The 27,755-nt window shown below is 40.3% G+C and overlaps 1 protein-coding gene across 1 annotated transcript in view; it reads left to right on the top strand.

The window, feature by feature from the left end:
- Positions 1-27,755, top strand: part of LOC147715158 (X-linked retinitis pigmentosa GTPase regulator-interacting protein 1-like) — a 306,245-nt gene that overhangs the window by 16,640 nt on the left and 261,850 nt on the right. The window contains exon 2 of the mRNA XM_086920416.1: positions 646-699. Coding sequence (XP_086776542.1) covers positions 646-699 — 54 coding nt within the window. The remainder of the gene's footprint in view (positions 1-645; positions 700-27,755) is intronic.

Genomic DNA, 27,755 nt, shown 5'->3' with positions numbered 1-27,755 from the left:
ATCAGGGTTTCATCTGCCATCGGCATTGCATTGTAATGTGCAGCTCAGTATGTGGGTTGGAAGCAGACAGTGGGATTGGAGCTTTAAGAGAAGGCCAGGGTCTGGTTGACTTAACCCATTTGGACGGTCCTTGAACTATCTCTTTTGTTGTCTCTGTTTGACATGTGTGATGGACAGGCATTATAATAAGGTCACAAAAGTCCATAAATATGGGAAAGAGTCTGCTATAGTCTCCATTACAATGAATATGTTTCTTTCCGATTGGTTCTGAGATGTATTGCTTGATGTTTCTTGTGTTTGGGAGGCCAAACAAGGTTTCTATCATGGTTTTTAGGTTGAGGCCCGAATAGGATGATATACCAGAGGATGGCATTGTTTTAATCAGTAATCGGCACACATTTGATGTGTCATAATATTACAAATACATTATCCCAGATCATCCTACATCCCAAAATGGTGGACTGAAATTGAAACCTATTTTTGTTAAAGAGATACTTAAAGATGCTTTGTTCCTATGACATCAACTCAATACCTCAGAAGGTCCAATGTTTTCATCCTTCTCCTTTCAAATTTCTACATAAACTGGTATTTATCAATGATGTATCATTGGTGTCTGTTCTAATTTCTTCTATTCTGTTTTTAAAGATGTTTCCGTGAGTCCAGCACCCCCCAAGCATTTGAAGACAGTAATAATGAAAGGTGAATATATATATATATATAGCTACACATCTATGTCTCTTTGGCCGGTCCGTACACTATTGAAATATGAATATATGATGACAATGTGTTTCTCATTTGTCAAGCATCTTATCTACGGAAAGTTGATGTTATGTTGTATTAACAATCTGTCTCTCTATTCAAAGATACATTACTACATATATATACTGAAAGTCCCAAGTAGGTAGTTATAGTTAGGACCTAGTTTCCATAGGAAAAAAATGTTTTGTTTTGCTAATAACTATGCTACTGTTTGACAAATCTTCATGAAATGTGCAAATCTAGTGTGCCAGTCACTTCAGCTGCTGTCTGGAAAGTTTTGGGGTGATTTGTCAAGTGGGGGCCAAGAAAAAGTGTGGATCCCAAAACGCATTTTCCTCATGTAATTTTCTTCAGGGTTTTTAGACACAACTACAGCCCGAACCACTGAATGGAATTACACCAAATTTGGTAGAGAGGTAGATCTTGGTCTAGAAAGAGTGCTTTTTGTAATTTGGTGTAGATCTGTTAATTAGTTTTGGAGCTATTAAAGAAAAAAGATGTATATATATCTAGAAACACTGATCAATTGTAATGGGTCTGCGGACCCATGCACCAAAAGCAATGCCGTGATTGGCTGGCTGAAACCTGACAGAAAAGGGGGGAGAAAATAGAATGTAAAGGGTCAGGATACAAGTGTCATGACCCCATGGGACTGATGGAGGGGTCTATGAGGGACCCCTTATGGGCACAAAATTGTCCCCAAAAATGTTTGGGGGTGTGCGAGTATCCACTCATTGCAGCCCGCACCATGAATATCCATGACGGATCCGGGTCCTAGTTAAAGATGCACCTACTCATACCCACTCAAACACTTACTCAAAAACTTACTGACACACCCACACAATCATTCACATATCCATGCAGCCACTCACATACCTTCTCAGAGGCCCAAAACACTACTCACTCACCCATACAGCCACTCACACACCCACTCAGAGACCCACCACACAGATACAGGCACTCACACATCCATGTTCATATCCATGCAACCACTCTCATACCCACTCACACACCTGTACAGTCACAAGCACACACTCAGAAAACCATGAAACACTCACACAACAACTCACAGAGCTACACAGCCAGCCACACACACACACTCACACATCTACTCACACACCCACTTACACACCCATTCAAACACACACCTGCTCACACACCCATACATCTACTCACACATCCACTCAGAGATGCAGAAAACCATTCACACAGCCATACAGCCAGGTACACACCCATTCAGAGTCCAAGAAAACTACTCACACATGCTTTTACAGACTCATACAGCCACTGACATACCCACTCAGAGACCCACAGAACCACTCACACACCCACTCACAGACTGACGGAAGCACTCACACACCCACTCATACACACCCATACAGCCACTCACACACCCACTCACAGACCCACACAACCACTCACACACCCACTCAAAGACCCACACAGCCAATCACACATAAACTGACATATCTATCACATACTCACATACCTACTTACACACTCACATACCCACTCACACACCCAGGTTACAGGGACATTATAGGTAGGAAATAGCATTAAAGAACAAAGGGGCATGTGTATCATCAAACTATTTTGCATTTTCTAAATAGCAAATTTTAAGGAATCGCTATTTGGGAAATGCAAAATGGTATGTATGAACAAAATCGCATTTAATTTGCGATTCCTTAAGCTTCCTTAATTGCGAATTCGCATTTTGCGAATTCGCAATTAAGGAATATTTTCCAATGCATTCCTATGGGCCAGGAGGCCCATAGGAATGATTTCCAAATAATTCTCAAATTGCGAATTCGCAAATTGCTAATCGCAATTTGAGAATTTTTGCAAGGGTGCAGGGGTGTCTCAAGGACACCCTGCTGCACCCTTGTAAATTACATGTGTGTGCATATGGCGCACATACATGCCCAATGGGCATGTATGTGCGTCATATGCCACCTTCACAAATGCACAATTGTGCATATGTACAAGAAATCGCAAATTACCACCAACTACAAGTTGGTGGTAATTTGCGATTCCTTAACTAAAATTTGCTAGCCAAAAATGCTACATACATAGCATTTAAGGAATCGCCAAATTGCGATTCCCTAAATGCTATGGCAAAATAAGGAATCGCACAAGTTTGCAATTCCTTATTTTGGGAATGTTTCATACATCTCAAAACATGCAAAAAGGCCGTTTGCGATTCGCAAAAGGCCGAAATTCTTCGAATTTCGGCCTTTGCGAATCACAAAAGGCTTGATACATATGGCCCAAAGAAATTCACTGAAAAATACAACGGTCACTGGAACATTATAGTTAGGAAATAGCATTAAAAAATAGAAATTCACTGAAAAAACCAAAGGTTACAGGGACATTATGGTTAGGAAATAAAATGTTAAAACCTTAGAAGTTCATTAAAAAAACAAAGGCTTATAGTTAGATTCAGATTTTGCACACACAAAACCATAGAAATTCAGCAGTTGTAGTTATCTAAAGTAACTATAGCTCATGCCCTAAGGTTACTCCAGCACGCATCCTCAGTATGCACTGCTAATTACCCCGCATATTACATCACTCATGACATATTTAATTGCATCGTTGATAATATCACTGCAACATTTGCATTGAAACTATTGATGAGCATGGTGGGGGCATAAGTTAAAGTTACCTTAGGGCACGTTACTTGAGATAACTATAACTGTAACTTCAGAATTTCTGTGGATTTGTGGGTGTAAAATATGCACCAAACTATACGATCCCTGTAACCTTTAGTTTATTAGTGAATGTATGTATATATACCTTTTTGTTACCAGTAGGCAGATATAGTTAGGACCATGTTTCCATATACATTTCTTGACTTGCCTATATCTTTCGCGTCATTTGATGAATCTTCACGAAATTTTCCCCCAAAAAAGTCTGTGCCAGGGATTCTAGTTGCACATGGCAAGTTTTGGGGTGATCCATCAAGCGGAGGCTAAGAAAAAGGGGGGGGTAATAAAAAGTGTATTTCCCATTTTAATTCCCATAGGAGTTTTGAACAAGGCAGCAACCCGAACAACTGCACAAGATGGCAGTGAATTTGGCAGAATGGTAGATTTTGTCCCACAGATCATGCTTTCAGTTATTTGGTGTAAATCCATTCAGTAGTTGTCAAGGAATTAAACAAAACCCACATTTGTATATGTCCAATCATGAAGCCTTTGCTAATAACGAGATGTGCTTGTTTAAAAAAGGGCCCCTCGGTGGGCAAGGTCCAGAGGGCATTTTATTAGAAAAGGAGGGGGCGAATGGAACCCCTCTCCTGAGCCCCAGTGACCTCCCTGGGGCTTTATTTTAAGTAATGGAGAGGGGCTGTGCGGACACCTCTCCATGGGCTCAAATGAGCCCTGGGGAATCACCACCGCCTCAGGGCTTTAATGAATTAATGGGGGGGTTGCCCACACCCCCCTTCTTGGCAGTTTCAATCCCCTGGGACCACCACCTCCCTGGGACTAATACAAAAATAGTGCAGGGGGCCACGGTGACTGCCACCTTCCCGGGGCTAATGTAATAATAGTGAGGGGGGGTGTTGCACGGACCCCCTGCCACCAGGTACTACCACTTCCCTAGGGCCAAAACCAGATTTTTAAACCATATAAGCACTGTGACGCCCACCACCTGCGTGGATCCGGCCTGCACATAACTAAAGAGGGGGGCCGTTTGAACCCGCTCCTGGAGTCATATATGGCCCTGAGGATCACCACCACAGGGCTGGCTCCTGCTATGTCCCGGCAGTGTTTGCTTTTGCTTAGCGGGAACATTGCTGGGGCTTAAGTTATAGTTAGCTCAAGTAACTATAACTGCTGAATTTCAATGGTTTGTATGAGTGAAATCTGAGCTTAACTATAATGTTCCTGTAATCTTTCATTTTTCTGAAAATATATATATATATATATCTCAGAGGTGGAAAAAGTGATTGTAGTTATGGTTAGGTCACAGTTTGCATTGAAAAGGCATTTCTTAATAACTTTTGCACTATTCAATGAATCTGCATGTAAACTTTCCAAACAGAAAAGTAGATATGGACATCAACTTTAAGTTCTTCATGGCAAGTTTCATGCAGATCCATCAAGCAAAAGGACAAAGAAAGGGTGGGTCCAAAAGTGACTTTTCCTATTTTGGCTCCCATAGTATGTTTTGCTCTTGAATACACAGAACATTCTGGGCAAAAATAGATACATTTTACATAATTCTGGACTGTAACTTGTGCATCCTCTGTTAATGCATAAATCATCAGAAAATTCATAATTCCAGTTCGAAACATTAAAGGCACACTATTGGATCAGGGAGCTTTTTCACCCATCTTGCTTTAATGATTCATGATCCTGCCACCGAATTTGCAAATCCAATGCAATCTGAACAACTGGTCATCACCGAGAAATTTCTGTTGAAGCCATCATTACCCAGCACAATGCACCAAGCAACATGTTGAAAAAAGAATAATGGCATAAAGGGGTATATTGAGCCTACTCTGAGGTCAACGTCTCTGAGGTCAAAGTCCATTTAGGCAGTCACAAGGGTAACCAACCAACCACAAAATAAATATGTAAAAAATGCATAATTTTCATCACAGAATTTGCTTACCCTGACCCCACCTGGGGAGCCATAGACCTATCCGGGCCTCAGATTTTGCAAATCCAATACAGAATGCGTCAGTCGTAAAATGAGGGGAAAAAAGAATTCATCCCACTACTGCTACAGTAGGCCAACGACCATTCGCAGGTGTGGCCGCACAAGAAATTTAGGAGCATTCCGGGGAGGGTGGGGGGGAAAAATGGGGTTGTAAGCAAAAGCAGAAAGACTTCTGATTTGGTATCTGAGAAATTTCTTTTTGTTCTCATGTGGACTTTAAATCTCTATGATATGCTGATATATAAGATGTATTGTTTGAGTGTACTGATTTACTTGAGTCATCTTCGATTCTACACTAGGGGGAAAACAAAAAAAAAAAAAAAGAAGAAAGAGGGGAGAAAAACAAATCTTATTTAAATGGAGAAATTACGAATTTGCTCATGGAATATCTGTGGGCTGAATAATAAAAAAAAGGGGGATTGCTGCACAAATTATACAGTCCTTGAAACTTGATATTCTTTGTATTTAAGAATCACATATTACGTGGAATGATAGACATTTATATAAAGATTTGGGTATGAACTTAGCTGTCTGTACATCTCAAGGGACAACAACAAAAGGAGTTGCAATCCTATTTAGAAGAGGCTTGGGCACTCTGATCCGGCATAAAGCAGATCAATATGGTAGATGGGCAATTACAGAATTCAGAATTAGTAATAAAGTCTGGACTGTGTGTGCTGTATATGCTCCAAATTTAGATGATCCATCCATATTGGACTTTCTGAACTTAGAATTAGCCAACTGGGCTCCATCGCTAATATTATGTGGGGATTTTAATCTTCATTTAGATTCTAACATGAATGTGTGTGATACTTTCTGTTATCAAGGGCCCAAAAAGAAATCATTTAAGGCTTTACGCTCATTGACTTTGGATCACGGTATAGTTGATGTAGTTTATGAAAAAAAATTACCATCACCTGGGTTCACATTTTTTTCTTGTCCCCATAAAAAGTTTGTGCGTTTGGATTATTTTTTCATTAAGAAAGCACTTATCTACGATACCAAATTCGACTTATTTCCACGTATAATTTCGGACCACAACCCAATATTGATCGACATTAAAACTAATATATCAATATCTCAAGTAAGGCCTTGGACTTTTGATCGTAAACTATTACTTGACTCTGAATATTTAGATGTAATGGCAAAATGGATAAAAGAATTCTTTGATATTAACAGAGGAACGGCTTCAGCTCAGATAGTCTGGGATACCTTTAAATCAGGGATAAGGGGTGAGTCATTATCGTATGTTATTAAGAAACAAAAAATTGTACGTGAAAAAGTCGAACAAGGGTACAAAAATGTATTATTCTGGGAAAAGAAATTAATAACATCAATTACACAAAAGCAACCAATATCTGATATCGAAACAAATTTACCGATTCATAAAGCCTGCTGCTACGAATCCTTTGCATCTAAGGCAGCACAACAGATGGCAACTTTTAGATCTCAATTATATGAGATGGGTGAAAATGCAGGGAAAATTCTTGCAAAGAGAGCCAGGCAAAAAGAAGCATTCAATACTATCAATTTAATACAGGATGAAACAGGCCAGTTACATTATAAACCTGAATCAATTCTGGAAGTTTTTCGCCAATTCTATCTTAAGCTATATAAACATGATAATGACTCTTACTCGTTAGAAGTATGTATGAACTTTGCCAGGGCAAATATCTTACCATCTCTTTCTAATGATCAAAAAGCACTTTTAGAATTAGAAATAACTTGGGAAGAAATAGAAAATGCATTAATCTCATTAGCAATAGGCAAAGCAACTGGACCTGACCATATTCCATTAGAATTCTATAAGATCTTTAGGAATAACATAAGACAAGATATGCTTACTACCTTTCTTGAGGCACAGAGAGGCTTACCACCGGAATCTTGGGCCCAATCAGTAATTATGACTTTTCTAAAAAAAGAATAAGGACCCAACTAATCCTGCATCCTACAGACCAATATCATTAATACATGCCGATAGTAAGGTATATTCTGAAATATTAGCTACACGATTGTCAAAAATAATATCTTTAATAGTATCCCGATGGCAACACGGGTTTATCCCAAATAGAGATACAGCAGACCACGTACGGAGAATTATTGCCATGATGGACTGGGCGAAGGCCTCTAATACAGCAATAGGGATCACCCTATTGGATGCTGAAAAAGCATTCGATAGAGTGGCATGGCCTTATTTATGGGATCTGCTGTCTATGAAGGGCTTTGGTCCAGGAATAATAACTGCAATTAAAACTTTATATAAAAATCCGATCTCAGCTGTAAAAATTGGAACCACTAAATCCGCTCTTTTTCCTATCCAACGAGGAACACGTCAGGGATGCCCATCTTCCCCTCTCCTTTTCGTCATCTATATTGATATTTTTCTCAATCAATTAAATCAAGATGAGAATATATCACCGGTACAGTTAGGCGGCATCACCTATAGAGCTCTTGCCTACGCAGATGATCTAGTAGTAGTTACCAAGGATACTGAAAGGGCTTTCTCTAGGATTGAAGAATTAGCATCAATTTTTGTCTCCTTCTCAGGATACAAATTAAATTTGTCTAAAACACAAATTCTTTTCATAGGTCAAAACCCTCCGCCCATTAATAATATAGTTTCTGAAGCAGTCTATCTAGGGAATAAATTAACTACACCAATTTTGAAAATTCCTACCCTAAACTATACCCCGATCCTGAAGAAAGCCAACTTAACCTTGGAAAGATTAGATCATCTACACTTATCCCTTCACGGTAGAAATAATGTGTTAAAGATGCTGATTCTCCCAAAATTTATATATCTATTTAGAACAATTCTGTTGGAATTCCCGTTAGTTTTTTTTAAGGAACTCGAAAAAATGTCAGGAAGATTCCTGTGGGGATACAGAGGTATCAGGAGAGCTTATAAGAAGATGATCATTCCGAGAGATAGAGGAGGCTGGGCTGTCCCATACTTTCTATTTTATTATCTAGCAGCTGTTTTACAATACATATCTCCTCTGATTGCTGGTAAAAAAACGCCGATATCATTAGCACATTCTCCATCAATATATGAATTAGTATTAGGCACTGAAGTTAACTATCATCTCTTAAAAATAATAGAACCAAGTTATTATAAAAAACCAAAATTTAAGATTATAGTGGCTGCATATAAAGCATGGCGAATCATAAAAAAACTGGTTGGGATTACAAAGATCATAAGATACACTCCATTAAATTCACCACACTGCTTTCCCCCTATATTTAGAGATCAGGTGATGAAGAGGTGGAACGCTAAAGGTATTTGCTATCTTTCTGATCTATATTCAACTAATTCTACCTCTTTACTTTCTTTTTCTGAACTTCAGCACAAATATAAACTCTCTCCTCATGACTATTTCAAATATTTACAGATCTATAGCTTTCTAAACTCATTCTCTACTAATGAGCGACAAGGATTAAAAACGATTCTGGTAATAGATAGCTTGGCTATTAAAAGAAAAATAGGATATTTCTATAATATCTTTATGACTCACCTCCCGGATGATCTTAGTATGATTTGCCATAAATGGGAAGAGAAATTAGGAATAAAAGATCTGTTGATAAAAGAATCAATTAAAGCAGCTAACTCCATACTGTTTTCAGGGCGATCTCGAACTCAACAATATATGGCTATGTGTGATCTCTATTACACACCTGCCAAAGTTATGAAATGGGGGGCACGGTTGGTATAAACTGTAATCGTTGTACTATGAGAGGAGCAGATACAATACACATGTTTTATTTTTGCACTAAATTAGTCGATATAATTTCAGAAATTCAAAAATTTATTGAAAGAATTACAGGAAAAACAATAATCCTTTCTTCTGATTTAATATTATTTGGCATATCTAAAGACTCTATAGAAATAGAACAACAATATATGATATTCATTATGATGTCTGAACTGCGTGCATGTATCACTCAGGAGTGGATAAGCCCGGAATCACCGTCGTTTTGTATGTGGAGGAATCGTTTATTAGCTAGGTACAAATTTGAACTTGCTATTCATGCAACTAAAGGAAGAAAAAGGAAACAACTAGGCATGAAAATCTGGACTCCAATACAACAATGGATCGACGGGGAAATGATTTGAAAAGGGAAGAAAAAAAAAAATATATATATATATATATATATATATATATATATATATATATATATATATATATATATATATATATATATATATATATATATATATATATATATATAAGTGTGATACAAGTTAAGATAAATATCTACTGATTCCTCTTAGAAATGTACCTTTTATTTTGTCGTTCTATTTCCTTGTATCTTTTGGAGAGCGTGTAGCTATGTATTTTGAATATGTGAAATGTATTTTTATTTTGTTGTTTTATTTCCTTGTATCTTTTGGAGAGCATGTAGCTTTGTATTCTGAATATTTGAAATGTAATGATATAATCTGCTTTGCTTGGAACAAAAAATTAATAAATATAAAAAAAAAAAAGAAATTTAGGAGCATGACCATACGCAAAGGGGGTGGCTGTCTGTGGCAGGTGGGACTCAGAGTCTAACGACAGGCCAGTCCCTGCTGCTAACCCCCACTGTGCACATATTTGACTGTGTGTGACATGGATTGGCAGCTTACAGTGTTTTAACCAAAGGGACTGGCTGCAGACAAGTCCTTTCAGCCATACCCCCGGCACATGGCAGAAGGCGGCGCGCAGCAGATTTTGGTCACCCGCAGCTGGCTAGGTGCAAGGCCTTGCTGGTGGCCAGGCTATGCAACCAACCCCTGTTGAACATAGCGCACATGCACAGCGGTGTTGGCCATGCATGGTGGGTGTTGGCTGCCTGTGGCACAGTTAGCTATCTGTGGCTGATTGGGTGCTGGGCCTGGATACAAGACAGAGGTGCCAGCTAACCCCATTGTGCACAGCTGAAGGCCCCGCTGGCACAACAGAAGCTGGCCACCTCCTAAAGGTTGGGTTCAATGTTGGATGCAATGGAGTGGCTGAAAATTAGATATTATGCACCTGGAAGAGTTGTATACGGTGTATGCTAAAAATGGCTTAAATCCACATAAAAAAACAATTATTAAAGTGAAGTTGTACTTAGCTTTAGTTATAAGACCTTAAGATAAATTTAAAACCTCAGAAATTACTGCCAAACACATTTAAAATGCCATTGTGGTTACAAAACAAAACCTAAGAAACACTGGAATTCAATAGTTATATTTATGTAAATTAACCATAACTCATATACCCGTCATGCATTGCTTACGACCTTACATATGAAATCCTTCGTGACATATTAAATGACATGGAACACAACACATTAAGGAGGGTCTCAGGGATAATTTAAAGACCTGCAAGGTGTGATTCCCCTAATTAACAATCATACACCACACAACACCTTGGGTCTAGGAACAAAGGTGAAAAATGAGCGGAAAGGAGACCAGCTAGGATGAAAATGTGTTAACAGGTTAGGATAACTACTACCTCATCGGGAGAGGAGAGAACATTGCCAAAACCCATCATTCACAAGTAGTGAGTTATCATCATTTGGGACCGGCCTCCTCTCATTCGGGTACTCAGTCGAAACATGTCAACCTATTTCATCGCTTAACATCTGACCTTCAATTGTTAGCATTCTGCTTTTTAACCATGACAGGGGTACTCTGAGAATAAAGTTGGTATGGAGCTCCCTTAGTCATTTTTAACACACTTTTTCCGTATTATTTAGCGCTGCACTTGTTATTCTTAGTTTAGAAACCCTCTTCACTTAGCAAGAATATATGCCTATGGGTTTCATGGTGTACTCTGTGGAGTCATCAGCCATCCTTTGGTTTGGAAAACAGCTGAGGGCATCTCAGTCAATTTCTTAGACTGAGTAGCCGAATGAGAGGAGGCCGGACCCATATGATGATAACTCACTACTTGTGAATGATGGGTTTTGACAACGAAGTTCTCTCCTCTCCCGATGAGGTGGTTGTTATCCTAACCTGTTAACATATTTTCATCCTAGCTGGTCTCCTTTCCGCTCATTTTTCACCTTTGTTCCTAGACCCAAGGTGTTGTGTGATATTAAATGACATCCCTGATGACATCTCTGAAGAATAGTAATAAATGCATTAGCTATAAAGTCACTGGTTGGACCCACGCAGGCGCTAACGGTTGTTGGAGGTGAGGCGGAGCTCCGTACTGTGTGCTTTGTGCTGGGCGAGGAGCTGGCGGCCGGCCCCCAGGAGCTTTAGCTTCCAGAACTGAGGGGCCAACCGAGGAGCCAAGGAGTTGTCGAACTGGGAGCCGGGAGCTAAACGCGGATTCGGTCGCGGATCCAGACGCGGTCACGTCAGAAGCAGCCAAGACAGTGGAGAAGTAGCCGTTTTGAAGGCTGAGGTAAAAGGAGGGGGAGCGCAGTAGTATTAGTGCTGACGCAAAGTGCTATGCCCAGGTGCGACTTCTGCACCCAGTGTGCCCCGCTCTCCCGTTTCGGCATTGCTTCACTGCTTTACTGCTTACTGCCTCACCATACCATACATTGCCTAGCGTTGCCACCACCTCCTCCTTCTGTGTCTTCTGTGCCTTCTACACCGCACTCAATACAAATACAAAATAAGGGCAGCCGGACACAGTTTCTGTAGCCTTTGTTCTCCCCTCCCAGGGGGGCTGCGGGGTACAAGGATCCGAGAACTACAGAAGAACGCAGAATGTAGAGGCTCCTACACCGCCAGCACACTATTGCCCCCAACGCTTCAGCACTACAGCCAGGAATATGCAGCCAGGACTATACAGCGGTAAAAGCAATTGTATTGATAGTTTACCCCCACGACTCAGGGCCCAGTAGGAGTCTAGCCAGACAGCTAGAATCAGGCTCAAGACAAGGACTGGATCCGGGGGTCAATCTGGGGTAAAGCGAATCACCCTGCGACTGACCTGTCAGGGGGGGTTTGCAGAGGAATCATCCGAATATCATACATCAACGTATCAAAATGCAGATTATCAGATTATCAAATAAAACAAAAACAGCAAAGGAGGAATGAGATCCGGTAAAGTCAGGCAGCCCTTACTTGAGCCGAAAATTAAGTTAAAGTCAAGAAAAAGGAAACTTGAACCCATAATGACACTGCAATCAACTAAATCTTGAGATAAAAGCCTCGACACCCACAATGCCTATAAGGAAGAACCTAACAAGGCCTTCTCAAGCACAATTGCAACTGCAACTGCAACCACAAGCGAAAATGTAAAAACAACGGCAAATATCCTCACGTCGCCTGGGCGAAGGCGGAGCACTCCCCTAAGTTCATCTGCGAGAGGCAACTGGTGTGCAAAGCTCGTGGCCCGGTGGCAACCAACACCCCGATTCCAGTTGGCTTTGGTAACAGCACACAGTCACTGCCCTCCCAACTGCCCCCTTAGTTGTCATTGGCGCCACAGACATCGCAGTTATCACAACAGTTACCATCGCCTTTTACATCGTTAAAGGACTTAAACAACCTCATAACCATTGGAGGAATGTCTGTGAGGAAATAAATATACACCCACCAGCCAAAGATATATACACAAAATGTTCTATCCTGAAGGACCCTGGAACAGCTATTTACTCCAAGACTGGGGACATAAAAGGGCTGCAAACACCACTCTTATCAAGTAAAATTGACTGCAGTCCTCTCCCCAGCAATTCAGTTGAGACACCTCTGTTCATAGGGGCTAATTGTCATCTTCCTCTTGGGGAAACAACCGCAACACCAACGTCAACAGGAATCAGAGGAGCGAGAGACTCTATCTATTTGGCAGGTAGAGGAGCAAACAGTCAAAGCAGGGTCAAACTGGGCTCGCCCTGCTCTGGAAAAAACATTGCAAATAACTGCTTGCTGAGCTCGCAAATGGACAAATCCTCCGAGCTGGTGAAACACTCTCATTCATCCAGTCGAGTCGAGACAAATCCAAGTCAAACCAGCACACCTCACATAGAAAGTTTAGACCCACCCGTCAAAATTAAGGCTCAGGAGTTGGACAACCCTGATGGAAAAGCACAAGATCCACTTTCTCAATTGAATAATAGCTCTCCTACCCGAACAAATTCAATTCAAACAACGCAAGTACACTGATCAGCCGCAACTAAGGTACAGGACAGCTGGGACGGAAAAACACAAGACTTATTCTCTCAATTAAACAATAGTTCTCCTATTCAAATACCACTATTCCAAACAACCCAAGCAGACATCTGGGAGCAATTATCAACACATAACAGCCCAACAGCAAATATGCCCCCAGTGCATCGCACTTTGTTACCTTACAATGACTCTCACTCTGATATGACCTTTACAGCAACGCAGGAATTAGTTGCCTTCTACAACCTGAAACCAGTTCACTCTCATTCATCAATAGAAGCAAGCAACCTCTCAAGACTAGAGAAAAGCAATAATACTGAAAGTCCAATCCCGGAATCGATATGGACAGCAATCTTAAATACCGTGCAAGACTCAGCTGCAGCCTTACAGTTTCAATTTCAATCTCATAAAGAGAGGTCAGGAAATGGCTTACGTGGTCCAAGCAACACCATCATCATGCTCCTGTATACCGATTGTAGACAAGTTACTAACCTTACGATCTATGATAGCGGACCTAATAGCAGATCTAAAAACAACTGTTTTACAGATCCCTGCAATGAATACTGAACTGCCTGGACCATCAATAAGCCCTTCGGATCAACCAAAAGCAGAACGGGCAGTAAACAGCAACTTGCTCCTGGCAGGTAGGGAAGTCCTACTACCATCATCAGAGAGCACAGAAGCTGAATCCATGGATCACTTATCAGCAGCCTGTGCAACTACAGTTGATTGTGTACCAACCAATGCCCAGACATCTTGTAAAACTCATAGGAAGAAAACAGGAAGAGAAGAAAAAGGCTTCTAATTGTCCGAAGATCCTGTAAAGAACTGCAATCACATTTGTCCTCAACAGCAACCGCCCACAGTCCAAAAGTCGCAAACATTAATCAACTTCCGCTCTCGCTTCTGCCCGAAGATTCAGAGGGTCTCTCCCCGATATCCATCGGCTTTGGACACACCATTCAGGGGCACATCTCAGAAACCTTCACTCAGTGATAGCAAGCGGGGACTCCCTCAAGTAAAAACAACTCAAACTGGACATAACTCTGATTTAACAACAACCATTAAAACCAAACAAACTCATATTACAGAAATCCACGACAACACCCGGATCAGCAATGTTGGGTCATCACAACAGTCAACGGGGGGAACAACAATCACCACCAGGGGCCTATGGAGAGAAAGGGAGCGAAGTATGCAACAAACCTGCCCTACAAGTGGCAGCCTAAGCCACTGTCCCCAGTCCGGTCACTCCGGGATCCAGAACAAAGGAAACTACAGCACAACACAGGGATAGCACAATCATTATTCTTTTTACACCAGAATACATGTCTCGAGGCAGAGATGACATATTGAACAGAGGAAATATACTGGGGCTTTTACATTCAATCTTAAGCCTAGAAAACATCGGATCCTCTGATTTTCTCCAGGTAGAGTTTCAGCATACAATTCATAATGTTTCGGAAACAACTCAAGTAACCTGGAACTCCCCAGAGATAGTCAAGAAAATCACGGAAGAAGAGAATATGTTTAAACAATGGGGGATAAAACTTGAAATTGAAAAGCAACCACCCTATCTCACACCTTTCGTACCCTCCACCTGGACACCATAACGGAAAAACACCAATTCAGTATTAAAGGGAGCGAGTACTTCTCCAAGAGTATACCCCCCAAGATACATAGACTTTTTTCCTTTTACAAGATCTAAGGGACCCACGTCATGTCCTGCCGGTCACCTCACAAAACTGGAGGCAAATTCAGCGCACCATCAATACAACAGACCACACGAATTGACAAAGGGAGAGTGACTTTAATCATGCTTGGGCAAGACCAGACAAATTAACATATGTATCTGGAACATCAATGGTTTAGCTAGTAAAAGTGATGATCCAGAGTTTTTGCAATATTTAAAATCATTTAATTTTTGCTGCTTCAAGGGACCTGGGAGGAAAATGCCTTTGAACTCCAAGGATACACATCTTGTTACATCCCGGCAATAAAATGCTCCGATTTTGGTTGCCGATCGATGTGCATAATGATTATGGCCTCCATAGCAACAATAGGTGAGATCACAACAATAGAATCTCAAATAACACCCCCAAGCGCCATGCAGGCGGTAAAGATCACACTCTGGCTAAACAGCCTACGCCAAGAAGTTATAGTAATCAACGCCTACATCCATCCCAAAGGGAAACGGAAAGCTGCCAAGGAATTGATAGAAGCCATGAAAAAGATAATGGATGAAGAGGATTCCAACCATATTATGCTGGCAGGCGATTTCAATATTTATCTTATTAGCTCTGGAGCAGGTGATGCCCTTGACCAAGAACTTAGCACCACATGGGAAGTGACAAGACAGGGCTCCAGAAATATTAAGAAACCCACAAACTGCTCAAATTACTTATTACGGCAACCAGAACATCTTAACATAAGAGCCTTGAGTGGGTGCTTTCCGGAGGATGACCCACCAGTCACAACGTTCCATTCAAAAAAGCAATCTTCCAATCTGGATTATACATTCACAACCTTAAATATGCTTGGTACAATAACGGCGTTTAGGATAGGGACCAGCGAACATAGCGACCACTTGCCTAAAGAAGTAACAATAAAAGTTAAATCACTTCTGGAGACCGACCCATTCATAGGCATTAACATCGAAGTGGTTCCGGTGCAGTCCCAGTAACATCAGATTCATATGTCTTAAGGCAAGAACTCTTTATACTCATGTGGCAAGTCTCACGACAAAACCGGTAGAAGTATGGCAAAATGTAATCCTAGCTGTTGGCGAGAAATTATTGAAAGGACCATCAAACAGGGTAAGCCACCAAAAGGGAGCATCAACCAAATTACAATTCACCCCAGAAATGAAAACGCAAAAGCAGATTAAAAACCCAAACATTGAGACAGATGCGAAAGGATCCAACAAATCCTGACCCACAAATTGCCCTACAGGAAGCAAAAAACTACAAAAAAGGAAGAAGTGGGAGAAAAAGAAACAAAAAAATGACGAATTATGGGCCAAGCTTCTCCATGAAGTTAAACAGAAAAACAGCTCAAGGTTTTGGCAAATGATCAAAAGAATGAAGAATCTAGACCATCTTGGCCTAAATTCTAATATAACGAAGGAAGCATGGACAAGATACCTCTTCAAGCATTTTAACAACACAGCTGCTGATAATGGGGAGAACCTTGAAGAAGTAGGGATAAAGGGGCCCAGTAAAGAAACCAACAAGGAAAAAACAGGTACTGGTCATATAATGGCCACTATCCAAGAATCAGATCCAAAACGAACCATGTTACCCCCTTGTATGGGTAAAATAATGCCAAACTTAAGTTCTTCTCACTATTCCGCCGACTAACAGGTGCCCCCGGTCCAAATGGTATCCCACCAATGATATATAAATCAGACGTGGAATTTTAGAGTGTAGCATTAGCGCCGGTTTAAAAAAATATAAAGGATACCGTGATACCACCAGAGTCCTGGTTTGGATCAGTAATAAGCCCAATTTTCAAACAGGGCAACAGGAAACTCCCAAATCATTACCGGCTTATTGCCCTTATAGACGTGGAGGCTAAGTATTTTGAAGGAACCATACTGGAGGAGTTAACATAATGGGGATCTGATAGTTCCATCATTCCAATTAATCAAACAGGATTCTGCCGGGGTCAAGGAACCACAACAAACATCATGGCACTGACCCTGCTGATGGATGCAGCAAAAGAGACAAAACTCCCCTATTCCTTTGTTTTATTGACTATACTGTCGCTTTTGATCACGTCGATCGAAACAAACTTTGGCGGAAACTGGAAAACTGGAGAATACCTAAACGACTCCTAGACCAGTTGATATCACTGCACACAAACACCTGGATTAAGGTCAAACTAGGAGCAGAAACCCATTCCGACAACAAAAAGGTTAAAACAGGGTTGCGTTCCAGCTCCGTTTTTCTTCAACTTTTTTCTTGCAGATCTGCCAGGAGAACTCAACACTGTCCCTGCCATGCACCAAAACTGGGAAAACTTCCGCTGTCCAATCTGCTGTACGCGGATGACTTGGTACTGATAAGCCGGACTCCAATCGGCCTCCAACATCTCCTGAATGTAACTCACGCCTTTTCAGAAAGGAACTGCTTGCAAATAAACTTTACTAAATCTAAAGTCATGGCAGTGAACTACCGGAAAAAGAGGAAAATCAATTGCCATCTAAATGGACAATGGCTGGATTTAATAACTACCTACAAATACTTGGGAGTAATCTTGGACCAAGGGAACTCGTTTAAACCCCAATTGGAGTCCTTGCGAGGGAAGGGAACCGTGATTTATCTGGTGATAAAATCGTTAAAGATCAAACTTCCCGACTTAACGCTTAACCCCTTGGTCCAGGTTCTGCGTGCAAAGCTACAGCCGACCTTCACATAGGGGAGTGAACCCCTTCAAGGAAAGGATGCTGCACTACTGGATATAGTGATAGCTTATTCATTCAGGGCAATCTTTATTCTGCCAAGATACATTTCTTCAGCGCAAATTTGGTTAGAATTTGGAATTCTAAAGCAAACACTGTAAAGACAGAGCGCGTATGTTACCAGCTGGCACAAGGTTTGCAGCACAGAGGTTGGTTCTTTAAACTCCAATCTATGGGAAGAGTTGCTCTGACACCAAAAAAGTCGCGAAAAAATCGGCACAAATCATTACCTCCATTGAGGACAAGAAGGCATTAACCAAAAGAGCACATGCCTGGATCACACTCAGCGATTACGGAACACTGCAACCTCAAGCGCACCTTAACATTAGACTGAACCTAAAGACGAAAGAAAAGTTTTTAAAATTACGCCTTGGGGTAATTCCAACTGCCTCTCACTTGCCGCCTTGGGAAAGAAAAAACTGCCCGCAGCAGTGTCGCTTGTGCAAAGCTGGCAAAGAAGATATTATTCATGTTATTTGCATCTGCCCCAAATTAAAGGACTTGAGGTACAATTTTTTTTTTTTTTTTTTTGTTTTTTATTGAGCAAGTTCGAGAAATACATAATTAAATACATAGAAAAAATGTAGTATTGCATTATAAGTAACAGAAGGCAGAAAGTTTGCAAAATTCATAATGACAAATAAATAATGGCAGATATATAACAGTCAACAAAAAGTACATTCATTTTTCAATTCCCGATTCTTTAAGGCCTTAGCATATTATGTAAATAAAGGTTAGCCTTAGACTAGAGATCTTCTATTTACGTGTATTATACTAACGTAAACTAAATTTTTTAATCCCTCTGTTGTTCGTACCAATTGAATACTGGTGACCAGATTAGTTCCCCGTAGGATCGAGATTTTTTCCCTCTGGTTTTATAGATGGCCAGTTCTTGTTTATATATCGCTAAAAGTCTATTGAGCCATCCCTGAAATGCTGGGGCCTCGGAGTCCTTCCATCTGGCTGCTAGGATAATTCTATAGATTGCAGTACCTATGTAGGTTGTAAAAATTTCTGGGCTGCTAAGGTCTAAAGAGCTATCGTAGCCTAACAGAAACAAAGTTGTTGATGTTCTGATTTCGTGGCAAAAAATCTCAGCCCAATATTTTGTAATGCTTTTCTTAATTTGATCTAATTTGGGGCAGTCAGTATGTATCAAATTTGCAGGTCCAAGTGCACATCTGGGGCGTTTATCATGAGCGGTCTTACCCCAAGTAAACAATTTGGAAGGTGTATAATATAAGTTGCATATAGTTTTGTAGATTTGGGCTTTTAGGTTACCTGCTATTATAACTTTAGAAGATAATTGTAAAGACATATCTATGTCGACATTAGGATTATTTAATTTATTGGCCCAGCTAGTTTCTATTTTTTCTAGGTCGTCGGGGTGATTACTCAAGAAAATCTTGTATATATCACTTATTCTGGTTGTTTGTTTTTGTATGAGATCTATGAGTGGTATGGATTTTAGATCTATGTTTGAAATATATAATCTCTCAATGATGTGTAGATTTGGATAAATTTTAAGTAATCTGTAGAGTGGATATGATATTTAGCATATAGTTCATCAAATGTTGTTCTACCATCTGGATTTAAAAAGTCAGCGATGGTGATTAGGCCTAAGTTCTCCCAACGTTTAGTTATATTGTCGTTAAGGTATTGGGGTACTACTGAACTGTGCCATAGAGGTGTATACTTTGTGTATTTAGGGATTAGCAATGTTTTAGTAGTCCTAGTCCAAATTTTAAAATTGTCTGTAATGATTTTAAATTTAATCTTCTTGAAATAGGAAGGTTCAATTTGTCTTAGTAGTAGTCCTCTAGCTGTGCTTCCCAGTGTTAATTCATAAATGGATGGTATGTGTTGTGGTGATTCATTATGGTCATTGCGGCTGGATGTAAGCAGGAATGTCATTTGCTGTAAGATGGTTGCCCATAAATAATATGTTAAATTTGGGATCGCTAGACCACCTCTGGAAACTGGTAATACTAGCTTAGGTAGGGCTCCTCTTATCTTCCCATAATTCCAGATAAACGAGGATATTGCTTGGTTTATCGTTTTCATAGAAGCATTATTAATTAAAATGGGAATTGCTCGAAACAAATATAGTATCTTTGGAAATACTGTCATTTTTACATAATTACTTCTACCAATTATGGATAGATGAAGGTTGTTTACTCTGCTTTTATTTTTTTAATTAGAGGATCGTAATTTAGTGTATTAATATCATTGGTATTAGACGAGATATTTACTCCTAGGTATTTTGCATTTTTAACTCTGTATTGGCTTATAAATGGTGTATTGTCAGTGCATATAACCATCGTTTTATCTTGGTTTAAAGAGTATCCAGAGTAGAGCCCGAATGATTTAGTGGTTTCTTCTATTTCGATTATGGCCTCTGTTGGGTTAGTTGTTACAACCGCAACGTCATCGGCATAAGCAAGGACTTTAGTGTGGTATATACCGGTTTTAATTGGATATGATCGCTGGCGATGTTAATAGTTTGATAATTAAGGGATTGATATAGAGTGCGAATAACAATGGAGAGCACGGACACCCTTGTCGCGTGCCTCTCTGGATGTTTATATTTTCGGATTCGCAGCCACCAGTCAGGATTCTTGCTTTTGGATCTACATAAAGGGCTTTTATTGATTTTATGAATCCCGGGCCGATGTTATTGATGGTTAAAATTTCCCAAAGAAACTGCCAGGAAACCCGGTCAAAAGCCTTTTCGGCATCCAACAAGGTACAATTTCTTACGTCAAAAAAGTGAAATGAGTGATACTATTTTTATAAAGTATTTGTCATAGGTGCTAGGCTCTCTCTTACACGTGGAAAGATGGGAGCACAATGTGCTTGTTAAAATACCCCTCACACTCTAAAAAACCAAGTAGAGTCATGCTTCATCATAGGGGTCTTCCCGCCCCTATAACGGGACGGGGCGTGCTGCGACCAAACGGAATACGCGGGAGCACTAAGATGTGACAGTGGCTATGTGTGGGTGTATGGGAATCAGTGAGGTGTAGGGACCTACCACTAGTGAGGGTGCAAAAAGTGAGAAAAATGGAAAAAAAAGTGTTAAAAATTCCCTTTTACGAAACATGTCGACAAGGTAGTGGCTAATGCCCTACCACACAACCCCTTCTTAATATTCCCAGCTGGAGAAGTTAATAAAATTGTTTTTTTCTACCAAGCCAGGGAATTTTTAACACTTTTTTTTCCATTTTTCTCACTTTTTGCACCCTCACTAGTGGTAGGTCCCTACACCTCACTGATTCCCATACACCCACACATAGCCACTGTCACATCTTAGTGCTCCCGCGTATTCCGTTTGGTCGCAGCACGCCCCGTCCCGTTATAGGGGCGGGAAGACCCCTATGATGAAGCATGACTCTACTTGGTTTTTTAGAGTGTGAGGGGTATTTTAACAAGCACATTGTGCTCCCATCTTTCCACGTGTAAGAGAGAGCCTAGCACCTATGACAAATACTTTATAAAAATAGTATCACTCATTTCACTTTTTTGATAGAATCTCTGTGGTTATATAAGCTTACTTTGGAGGGTGATTCTATCAATACCTCTACGCTTCTCCTTTTGGTTTGGACAATTTCTTACGTCCCTGCTTCAAATTACATGCCGTTTGAACATGCAGGCAGGCTGTCAAACTGTGTTTTAACCCAACTAAAATAAAATTAAACTGACGGGTCACAAAGTTTTTCTAAATAGTAGCAAAATGACACAAGAGCATGCTGAGCGCGGATTATTAAAAGCCAGCCCGAACAGTTCCTTGATGGCAGCTTGAAATATCTGAACCTTTCATTTTATTGATGACTATAAACTGACATTAAGAACATTTTTTCAAATTTTTTGCAACTTTTAACAATGTTCTATTTGTTTTGTAAAGGTTTAAATTAATCATGTACAAATACAAAATTATCTTACCTCTGGTTTTGCCAGCGTTTGATTGTTAGTTTGCTTTGCCCATTGATTGAGGAGAAATATTTTTTGAATATATTGTAAATAATCAATTTTCTGCTGGTTGGGCAATCAAAAATTCTGAACTGATATAATAGTTCTGTGTATTGGGTTTTGTGTATTGTTTGTATAACATTGTTTGTGTCCAATGGTTTGGTGTAATACTGATGTCGTTGCAGGGATATAATGAAATGTAAATATTTTGATATGTGCATATTGTTCTTTTGTGTATGATGATCTTTTCATATAAGCACAAGAGAAATGGTGGCTCCACTCTCACCAATGTGAAGTCTCTGCAGATATGGGTGCTACAGTTAATCTCATAAGAGTTAACCCATTAGGCATCAATTGCAGTACCAGTGGCATCAACTAGATGTCCTCTCACCGTGTATATTGACTGTATTTCCACTTTCAGCAATCTGATGTGGAAAAGTGTGCTTGCATGTTTGTACATATGTGGTATTTGTACGTGCTAACCTAGCCAAAGGCTGGGTAGGTCTGTACAAGGTTAAAGGTGAAGAGAGATTAGAGGAGTGGGCTGGGCCTGAGAGATGTAGAACTTGCCAGACTGGACATTTATTCAATCTGGAATTTCCCTGGTGGGCTGGAGCCTGAAGGCCAGTGCTGGCACCACTGCTACTTTCTCCAGCTCTACCAGGTTAATTGAAGAAGCACTTTAGGAGAGACAGAGTAAAGAGAAAGAGGAAAAAAAGCATACAGAGATGAGAGAGGAGAAAGGGAACAGGGATTGTTTGAACATTTTAGCCAGAGCTGCTTTCGGTTCCCAGTCCAGCCGTGATGTAGTGTCCTTTTTGTATATTTGTATGTGTATTTCTATAGAATGTTTTTCAGTGATGCCGCCAGTGATGTTACTGGTGATACAATGTGTACAATCACAATTCATGCCGTTTATTGGCCATGCCATCCTTTGAGCTGACAGCTCACCCTTGTGGAGAAGTGTGGCTCAATAGTTAGAGCGGCAGACCCTGATAAAGAGGTCTGGCCTGGGACCAGGGTTCAATTCCCACCTCGGTGGGACCTGATAATTCTCGCCTCAGTGCCTATTCTAATCATGGGCCCCACTCTGCTACTCTGGGCAATAGCTTGCTTAATCTCCACAAAGGCCCCAACAGCGCTATGATGCCTGGCTGCACCTTGGGGGTGCCCAGGAGTGGACGCATACAGGGAAAAAGCCAGGAAGGGTTCCACAGCGGTATTCGTACAAGCGCCAGAGAGACGTGGGATGATGTGGGGTGATTCGGGCGCTATACAAGTAATACAACATTTACATTTACCCTTGAAATTTGCTGTGAAAAGCAGCTCTTTTTTTAAAGTTTGATTTTATTGAAAGAAAGTAAACAGAAGAAATGACAGCGGTAAAATGGGATAGCAAAACCTGTTCAACATGTAATGAATAAATAAAAGAAAAATATATAATGAAATACGTAGCACGCTGTGAACAATGAATGAAATGCAACATGTGTAGAAATGAGAAAAAGGGGAAAGGGAGATAATGTAAAATGTAGTTACTATAGAACAATTGAAAATAACAGTCCTACTATGTAAAGAAATTACAATTGTAAGCATAACATGATTTGAGAAAACAGAACAATAAACAATCCATATAAAATGAGTAACTAATGGTCTGCAAGAGAGAAGGCAAAGGGAGAAATTAAGGTGGTTTCCGTACATCATCTGATCCATTTTTAGGGGCAACATTTAAAGAAGCTAATAGGGATGAATAAGTTGTCAAAGGGAGCCATAGAAGGTCCCTTTTAATTGCTAAGGAAATGGGGGAGACATAATTAGCATCTAGTCGATGATGAAAACAGACTTTGAAAGAGACTTTATCTGCTTGTTTCCATTTAGAGGTTATCAAATGAAAAGTGATAGCTAACAGGAAATCTAAAAGCTTAAAATTTGGTGGTGATTGAGGCCCTAAGGAGGAAAGAGTACCTAGGAAGATGTGTGTATAGGAAAATGGAAGGTGGACCTTGAAAGGTTTCTGAATTTGAGAACAAACTAGTTTCCAGAATTGTTGAATTGGAGGACATTCAAACAACATTTGCTTTAAGTCAGCAGAGGGGTAAGGACAGGACCAACAAGTAGAGGGTATTTCTGGTGAAAAAGAGGCCAAAGACATTGGGGAGAAAATAACCAAATGGCAAATGAAAAAAAGAATTTGTGTGGTGTTAGCAGCCCGAGAGTTTTTGTGAATGTTAGACCATAGTTTATCCCAAATAGTTACTGACCACTCCTGAGAAAAATTCTTCTCCCAAGCCAGCTCAACCTTTGTCTTGTGTCTTTCCATGGAAAATTGCAAAGATTTGTAAATGATGGATGCATAGGGGGAGTTACCTAATTTTGGGAATACATTTCTATAAAGAATAGGGAGATCATTAGTAAGAGGTAAGTTTTTAATATATAGAGCGAGAGAAGGGTAAAGGAGAGCATATTTCGTTCTGGAAGATGAAGGTAGAGAAAATTTAACTTGAAGAGCGGAAAATGTAAGGTGTTGATTATCGGATACAAGCTGAGAAATCCAACTTAGACCTCTACAATGCCAAGATTTCCAATAAATAGGTCATTTATGAATTCGCAAAGATTTATTAGGCCACATAGGTTGTTGATGAAAAGAACTTTGAGATGGATAAGATAGAATAGGAACAAGCAGTTTACTAGAATGTGTACTGATAGGAGAGCTTAGAGAAGCAACATTAAAAGTGAAGGTCAAAATCTCCTGAAAGTCAAAAGGAGCAATAAAGGATTCCTCCATTTTTAACCAAATAGGTGGATATAAGGGAAGATCTATAGAAATCCATCAATTTGCTTGTTTTAATGAGAACGCGGAATGGTACATTTTAAAATCAGGAAATCTAAGACCTCTGTAAGGTCTGTCCTTCTTTAAGGAGGACAAGGCTATATGAGAGGATTTACCTTTCCATAAGAACTTTATTAACGTAGAATCAATTTTCTTGAAATAATAATAAGGAATACGAATAGGAATCATGGAGATTATATATAGTACAAATGTAGAGCGCATCATCTTAATTGAGTCAAGTCGTCCCCACCATGATAAAAAGAGGGGGTGCCAGCGAGTGATAGAGTCATTCAATTTTTTAATAATATAATCAAAGTTTAATTTTAATGTCTCCGAAAGTAGAGGAGCGAACCATAAACCCAGATATTTGATTTTATGGGGTTGCCAAGAGAACTGGAATGCTCAAAATTATGTTTCTTAGAAAACAAGTGCCACCCCCACCAATTCTCAGTGCTCTTTACTGCGAGCAAACAAATCAAAAATGAATTACAGATTTGTTTGGTATATTTATTTTTACCTTTTGTTTTAGAAATTTCAACGTATAAACTCAGACGAGTTGTCTGAGAAAGACACTCAACATGTGACAACTACTAGACAATAATGCAAAAAGAATATACATCACAAAACTTTCGAAAAAGATTTCAAAAGAAACACACAATTAATATGATACACATTTCATAGTGAATGATCGTTTGGAAACATTCATTAAATTGATTGGAACATTTACTCAACCAAAAACAATATATCAAATTGATTGGAACATTTACTCAACCAAAAACAATATATCAACTCAATGAAAGAGACACGTTCTGGAAAAACATTGGAAGAATATAGACAAATTAATCATATAGTCAGTGAGACCCAGAAATAAATTCTGTATCCTTTGCAAATTCCTCCAATGGTGCCGACGCGTTTCGAGACCGTAAGACAAGTTGACGGACTCTCATCAGGGCTCATTCAATGTAGTTCTAAAGGTGTGTGTTAAAAACAAAGAGAGAGCGACATGTCACCAAATGTTTTCAATACCCAGGTGACTGCCCCCAATGCCCCTCTAGGCCCTTTTAGTACCTGAAAGTGGCTCCGGAGGCCTGATCTCGGGGATCTGTTAGCACCAATACTTGTAGCGGGACCATGTTATCTGTAAGATAACATCAAGCTTAGAATGCCGTCAAGCAATGCATATTCAGTTAGTACACACGCGGGCGAGCCCGCGAAACATCAAAGATGAAATCAGATTCATACCTAGGACAGTACCAAGGTTACTCCCTGTCCCTTTCTCATTTCAATTGTCCTGTCGTTCCTTCTTTATACCTGTAAAGTGCGAACCAAAGTCGCCGCATTAGACTGTTGCACCGACTCACACACTTAAAATGCGCAAAGATGTTTAAGAACCAAGGTTTTAGATTTTAAACCGCCTACCTGGAGACTCAGCGTTTTCTCAATGGTCTCAGGTATACAGGCGTGCTGTTCGTTCTGGTAAGGGGGCGAGAGAGCGTAGCATTGTTTAAGAGCCTGCTACAAGTCATACTATTTGCAATGCAGGCAGCACGCGGGATGGGTTCATGTCCAAATTTACCTTAACTTGCGCGTCTTGGGATCTCAATAAGATTACTGATCCTTCGTGCATCAAGGTCAAGCGGGTTAGGGCAAAGCCGCACTTTTTCCCATGTCTATGCCTGCAGCCTGTCAAACAAAGGCGAAAGACTCATGAGTTGTCGTCTCCGTTTGCGCATATGAAGATAGCCACTGATTGTTATGCGGAGCACTCACCAATTCGGTAGGCGCTCCGTCGTCAATCTCCCAGGTTCGATTCCGAATCAGTACTGCCATGTTTGGGGCGGGGATTTAAACCTTTATTTGGCGCATGGAATTCTGGGACATGTAGTTTAAAGGAAGTTGCACAAATTACGAAGTAACAGGATTAAAGCCTCGATACTTCCGACATACTGTTCAATCCAGTTTGGGCACTGTTAAATCGCATAATCAGATAAGCCTCCTTACGCAGGAGGGTTTCCTCAATATCAACAAGACCTTTTTTGGTGGGCATTGTGTACAACACTGTCCAAGAGAAATCAGTTTCTGTGTGTAATTTATCAATAAAGTGTTGGACCATTGGGGCGCTAAGCACTTTATTTTTGATTCGTGATCGATGCTGTGTTATCCTAGTGTTCACTTGCTGGTTAGTCTTCCCTATATAGAGTTTGGGGCAACCGCAGATGATGGCGTACACAACATTTTTGGTCCTACAATTGGAGAACCCTTTATTGGTCCATTTTACTTGCTTGTGTTGGAATTCAGAACCTTCCAGGCAGGACCCACAGGACACGCAGTTACCACATTTATGGTGCCCCTCAACCGGTTTGAGGCCCCATTTGGATAACAGGTCTTGCTTGGGTTTAGGTGTGGCAATGTCGGCACGTACTAAGTGTTGGCCGATGCTCCTATTTTTTCTATAGGCAAAAATAGGCCTAGGAAAGGGACACTCCAGTTCTTCCAACAGGTGCCAGTTCTTCAAGACCATTTGTCTGTTCAAGATCACTTTTTGTTTTATTCTGCAGTAAGCATTCTCTTGGCGTGTAGCGAGCCCTTTTGTACGAGTGTTTAAGCATCTTCTTGGGGTACCCACGGGTGATCATTTCATCACAGAACTTTTCGGCACGGTGGGAAGACTAACCAGCAAGTGAACACTAGGATAACACAGCATCGATCACGAATCAAAAATAAAGTGCTTAGCGCCCCAATGGTCCAACACTTTATTGATAAATTACACACAGAAACTGATTTCTCTTGGACAGTATTGTACACAATGCCCACCAAAAAAGGTCTTGTTGATATTGAGGAAACCCTCCTGCGTAAGGAGGCTTATCTGATTATGCGATTTAACAGTGCCCAAACTGGATTGAACAGTATGTCGGAAGTATCGAGGCTTTAATCCTGTTACTTCGTAATTTGTGCAACTTCCTTTAAACTACATG

The sequence above is a fragment of the Lissotriton vulgaris genome, chromosome 5 (assembly GCF_964263255.1).
Source record: "Lissotriton vulgaris chromosome 5, aLisVul1.2, whole genome shotgun sequence".
Lineage (NCBI taxonomy): Eukaryota > Metazoa > Chordata > Amphibia > Caudata > Salamandridae > Lissotriton > Lissotriton vulgaris.
This window is presented reverse-complemented; position numbering and strand designations above follow the sequence as displayed.